The sequence below is a fragment of the Zingiber officinale genome, chromosome 8B, assembly GCF_018446385.1.
Source record: "Zingiber officinale cultivar Zhangliang chromosome 8B, Zo_v1.1, whole genome shotgun sequence".
Taxonomy (NCBI): Eukaryota; Viridiplantae; Streptophyta; class Magnoliopsida; order Zingiberales; family Zingiberaceae; genus Zingiber; species Zingiber officinale.
The window spans coordinates 73,809,288-73,815,428 of record NC_056001.1 but is presented as its reverse complement, the minus strand read 5'-3'; the positions used below and the strand labels follow the sequence as shown (position 1 = coordinate 73,815,428).

Below are 6,141 nucleotides of genomic sequence, written 5' to 3'. Positions count from 1 at the left end.
TACCCTTAGGTTTTGATATTTGTTAAAAGAGTTTAACTTAGGGTTTGTATCTGTATTTGATATGCGTTGTTGAGTGTGCAGGTGACAGGTGTAAAGGAAAGTCTAAGTGTGATCTTGGCAAAGGTGAAGTCCAAGCAAGCGGTGTAAGTCCAATTTTAAGGCTTGGCCATGTAAGTCCAAGCTTGAGGCTTGGCCATGTAAGTCCAAGTGTAACTTAGAAAAGGAAGATCCGACAATAAGAATAAGGCCTAAGGAAGCTTTTGAAGGCAAGGCATGAAGGATAGGGAAGCATTCGAGGGACACAAGGCTGATGGAGGAGGCTAGAAGGAAAGGTTAAGATTGTATTGGCAAAGGAAGACCTGACAACAATGACAAGGTCGAAGGAAGCTTTTGAAGGTAAGACGTGAAGGATAGAGAAGCATCAAAGGGACGCAAGGCTGATGGAGGAGGCTAGAAGGTAAGGTTAAGGTTGTACGGGCGAGGACGAGTACATGATTAATTGTACTCAGGGGTAAAACCCCAAGTTAGGATTTTTTTCTAGTCAACTTATAAAGTCACTAGTCAACTATTATCATCACCAGTTAACTAGTAACATCACCAGTCAACTGGTCCAGTTGACTGGACAATCGACTGAGAGAGAACAGAATCTTCTGTTCACTTAGCCCATGAAGATCAGTCGACTGATCCATGATGAGTAGTCGCCTGACATCTAACTGTTAGATTATAATAATCGAATTCCACAGAGACAATCGACTGGTGGCAGAAACACAATTTGGGTGTTTCCTCTCAAGCTTTATATAATAGAACTTGGATTGGCTGGCTTTAGTGACCAAATTAGAGGTGGTTAACCTCTAATAGAGTTTCTAAAGGTCAAAGCAATCCAAGAGTTCTTGATTGAGTTTGTGGTGAGATTTCTTCACTGACAAAGAGGATTGAGCTAGCTAGAGTTTCGGGGACTAATCCACTGATGAATTGAGGGATCATCCACCTTACGGACAATCATGGAGTAGGAGGATCATCTCTGAATCACATAAATAAATGTGTTAAGATTTGTTTTCTTTCTTCTTGTCTCTAGGGTTAGCTTTTATATTTCGTTGTGTATATTTCTACTGCACTAACAAGTATAGGAAAATGAACGAAGTAGGTGACCGTCTATTCACCTCCCTATAGCCAGTGATTAAGGTCCCAATAATTAGTATCAGAACAGGAGCACTCTTGAAAGACTAACCATCGAAAGGAGCAAGCACTAGAGGAAACACTACAAGAAAAACGTCATTCAACAACACTCAAACGACAACGGTTTTATACCAAACCGTTGTCTTTTTACCTTTTAACAACAGTTTTAATCAAAACCGTTGTCTTTTAGCAATTTTTTTGGCCTACGACAACGGTTTTTAAAAACCGTTGTCTATTTATGTTTTTTTAAGACTACGACAACAGTTTTTAAATGTTACAACAACAGTTTTTGAAAATTGTTGTCTATGTGCGCTTTTTTTTGGGATTACGACAACAATTTTTAAAAGTCGTTGTCTATTAAGTGATGTTGAATACTGGTGTTTTTTTTCCTTCGCCGTTTTTTCCCCTTCGCCAATTTTTGCCCCGCTTTTTTTCTTTCCCTCTCCCCGAAAGTTTTTTGCCGCCGCATTCCACCCTTTTATCTTCTTAATCCGTCCCTCTTTTCTCTTTTCTCACAATCTCTCGCTCACCGGAGCCGCGCAGGAGCAGCAGCAGTCCACGAGTCCATTAAGGACGCCCTCACCGGCAAGACCTCCGACATGAAATCCACTAACAGTAAGTGTCCTCTACTTCTTCCTCCTGCATCTTCTCGTCGAAAACCCTAGATGCTCCACTGCCTTCCATCCTAGATGGGCCTCAGGTTCGCTTCTGCCATATGCGTCGCTGCCGCCTCAACTAAAAGGCCTCTCTATCATGCACTCTTCAACATGCGACTCAGTGATCAAACACAAACCCTAATGAAAACGAACCTGCGATGGAGGAAGAGATCTCTGTTGCTCTTGGACAAACTTCTTCTCCGCGTACTCGCCACTGTCACTGACACCCTTCGCCTCCCCACCTCCCTCATTTTCAAATCATTTGAGGGGTTTTGTTACTTACATATTTTTTATGCTTGTTTCTGCCCAAATAGAGTCCTTTTTGTGACCTATTTCTGCGTAAATTTTTAGTCACAAAATCTTCAATTTTTTGACTGATTTCAGGTCGATTCTTAGGGCTTCCAGTCGTGAGATGTTGGTGTTCAAGCTTAGTAGAGTTTTGAATCTACTCATCCCTTTTTCAATGATTTCCAACATCAATTTGGATTTTTCTGGTGAGTATAGCCTCCTGCTCTATTCCAGCTTTCGGTATATCAAGTTTAAAGATTTTTAAGAGCTCGATTTCAACCTCTAGTGTGAAATTGCAGATGGGTTTCGTGAGGTATACAGGCTGCCAAAATGGGAATTTTACCTACTTCGATTTAAATCTATTCACTGCAATGTTTTAGCTCATGATCAAAGTAAACTTAAAGGATTAATCCAGAGCCTATGGGAACTTTCTGAATTCATTTTATTTAAGGTATTCTTTCCTTTAATGGTCATCCCTTTAGTTTTCTTTGTATCAGTATATTGTTATGTTACATTTTTTTTTTGTGGGAATACTGAAGCTAGTTACATGATTATCTGTCATAATTGCAAATAAAACTAAATTTTTATGTTTGGGGTGTATCTGCTCATTATCTTTACATGATTATTTAAGGTTGTTGTAAATTAAAAGTTTTTTTATGCCACCATACTTGCATTTTGGTTCCATATCTTCAAATTCTGGGAGGTTGACCAGCGCCGGCTGCTGTGGAAGTAACACTTTGTGCTAGCAAACGGAGACAAGCAGCATGCTTCTTTCCAGCACGATGCTGAGCTAATAATGTTTCATTCATACATGGTACGTGGCACTCTTCACACCACACCACCGTGCTTCCATTTGGAACATTGATATTTGTAAACTTGTGCCTCGCATTGTGCTCTTTAGTCTGATAGTGCAGGTGACGTTTGGAAGAAGTATCAAAATTCATCTGGCAAAGATTGCACCTATAGAACTTCCCTTGGTTGTTTACAGCTGGTTGATTGCTTTGTCGAGGCCAATTGATCTGTTGAGCCAGATTTCTGTGTAGAGGTGGTTGACACCCATGCTGATGTTGGAGATGTGGCCTATGCTTGAACATCTGGTCTGGAGGTTGGCTGCAATTCAACTGCTGAGGAGAATGTTGTGTTAAGGTTCTATAACAATTTAGTCGCTTGGTAAGAGGTTGTTGTGAATGCAATTTCCACGATTCAACTTGCCAATCTTGGAGTGGTGGTCGGGGAGAATGACTACCAGTTGGCACTGATTCTGTGTGGACTCCAGACATTACTTTCCGCTTAAGAATATGCTCTAGAGGCAACTTCTATAATGAGGAAAAAGAGAGGATTAGAAAGAGGAACGAATCAATCACTCATTTTGGGCAGATGGTAAATTATAAGGTGAATCTGAAAGATGAGATACACGAAATAAAATTAAAATTTCAAGATACAATGAGGCTTATGATAAATTAGCTTATGAAACTAAATTTTTCTGCCATTGTCATTGGTGGTGGATTTGCAGGGATTGCAGCTGCTCATGCACTGAAAAATGCAGCTTTTCAGGTGTTATGTCGATATAAATTAACAGTTTTTTCAGTTTCCTTTACATATTAGATTCTAAGTTCTGATATGAATGCAGTGTGTGAAGTGGCTGGGTAAATTTGTATCACATGGAAGTTTATTTTTTATTCCTTAGGTTGTGCTTTTAGAATCTCGGGATAGAATTGGTGGTCGAGTTCACACTAACTACTCATTTGGTTTTCCTGTTGACATGGGAGCAGCCTGGTATGCTTCTTTTTTTTGTGTTTTTGTTTTCATTCCTTCTGAAGAGGATTGTGGCCAGCCTTCAAAATTTCAGTGACTAGAAGTTTTAATTTGGACACTTCAGGTTGCATGGTGTCTGCAACGAGAATCCATTGGCATCTTGGATTGGAAGACTTGGTCTACCAATTTATTGAACTTCTGGTGACAATTCTGTCTTGTATGATCATGACTTGGAGAGGTAATGGTCAACTGAATAACTAACAGATATCACTGATCATGGAGACTATAATCTTATGGAGACAAATTTACTTCTATTTTTCAGCTACGCACTCTTTGATGGTGATGGACATCAAGTGCCTCAAGATCTAGTGGAAAAAGTTGGTAAGGTGTTTGAAACCATTCTGGAAGAGGCAAGTTCTTTATTAACCTTATATCTGCAGTGCTGATAACTTGGAAATATTTCTCTTGTGAAATGACTGTTCAACGTTTACAGGCTAACAAACTCAGGTATGAAACAAATGAAGACATGTCTATAGCACAGGCTATTAAGCTAGTCATGGAGAGGCATTCAATATGATGCATTATTAATGAATTAAGTCTACTTTATGAGATTTCAGATTTTTTTATTATTCATAGGCATTTAGTTTAGATCAAGTGACATTTCTTTATCTTCTTCTTACAGGTGGAGTTTGAAGGATTAGGAGAATTAAGAAGCAAGGATGAAGAAGATGAAGGATTAGGAGAATTAAGAAGCAAGGATGAAGAAGATGAAGGCATTTAGTTTATCTTCTTTCTTTATCTACTTGGTCCACTTCGATCCAAGTACGATGCAAACATGGCAAGGATGAAGAAGATGAAGGATTAGGAGAATTAAGAAGCAGTGTTTTGTTACTCTTCTAGTGTTGTACATGGTAAAAGTAGTTCAAATGATCCAACTCTTCAAAACTGGATATCAAGATTAGGATGTTGTGTTACTCTTCTAGGATTAGGATGTTGTGTTGTTCTACCTTTGTTTTAATAGTGTCGTTGTCATTTTGTTGGCTGCTTTTGAAATTTCTTCGGAATGTTGTAAATATTATTTTCGAATGTTAGAAAATTATATGTTAAATTTTATTTACAAATTTAGTATTTTGAATGATTTATAATACTAGAAAATTGTATAATAAATTTTAATATTTTTTTTATTTTTTATCAAAAAAAGACAACGATTTTTCACTGTTGTCGTAAATAGGTTAAAACTGTTGTTGAAGACCCTGTTATTAAAGGTAGACGCTCAAAGACAACGGTGAAAAACTGTTGTCTTTGAAGGAAAAGACAACAGTTTTTCACCGTTGTAAAAACTGTTGTCTTTGTCTTCAAAGACAACGGTTAAAAACCGTTGTCTTTGAGTACCCCCTTTCACAACACAGCCTTTAACAATAGTCAGAAAGGGGCTACGACAACGGTGAAAAACCGTTGTTGTAAGACTTTTTTCTTGTAGTGAAAAAGGTAATAATTTTTGAAAATCATCCGATACCAACAAGTGGTATCACAATGGAGTTGGAAGGAGCACTAGTACGAGACATCTGAATTCCACCTCCATACGAGAAAGGAGATTTCAAGTATTGGAGGAAGTGATTGGAGACATAGTTTCAAATAGATTGGAACCATTAGATCACATTGGAAGAACTCTTCGAAGCTCCAATGGACAAGAAGGGGAAGCGTCTCCGACCAAGATATTGGAGTGAGGAGAAAAGGTAACAATTGGAGGTGGACAAGGAGGTAACAAAATTTTTGATAAATTTATCTCTTCTTAATGTGTTATCTTGTGTAGGTGAGTATAAGTGTGCTTATGAGCTATGGAGTAAAGTGATTGCTCTTCATAAAAATCCTACACAAATCTAACAAGTGGAGGCACTCAAGGAGAAGGACTTATTGGTCCAAGAAAAGGATAAGGACCAATCGGATGTTGAAACATGCTCAACATCTGAAGATAAGGAAGAAGTGGAATCATTCACATCTTTGAAGGAAGAAGTGAAATTTTCCACATCTTCAAGGAAGGAAGAAGAGTTAAAGACAAGTGAAGAAGAAGTCTTGGAAGCACAACTCTAAATTGCCTCTATCGAGAAGAGCGGGAAGAACCATATCAAGTGTTTTGAGTGAGGTAAAATGGGACACTACTATGGTCTAGCCATAATAGATGAGTCACCTAGGAAGGTGGCTAGGGTTAAGAGCTCTAGGGGGAACTCTAAGAGTCAATTTGAGAGTCATGGTCAATGGATCTCAA

At 38.5% G+C, this 6,141-nt stretch overlaps 1 protein-coding gene across 1 annotated transcript; it reads left to right on the top strand.

Moving 5' to 3' along the window:
• The first annotated feature begins 3,587 nt into the window (after window positions 1-3,587).
• LOC122013970 (polyamine oxidase 3-like) lies at window positions 3,588-4,071 on the top strand. Its single transcript, XM_042570174.1, has 3 exons — window positions 3,588-3,674; window positions 3,808-3,896; window positions 4,000-4,071. Exons 1-3 carry the CDS (start codon window positions 3,588-3,590, stop codon window positions 4,067-4,069), a joined length of 246 nt encoding a protein of 81 aa, XP_042426108.1. The 3' UTR covers window positions 4,070-4,071.
• Window positions 4,072-6,141: the final 2,070 nt, after the last annotated feature.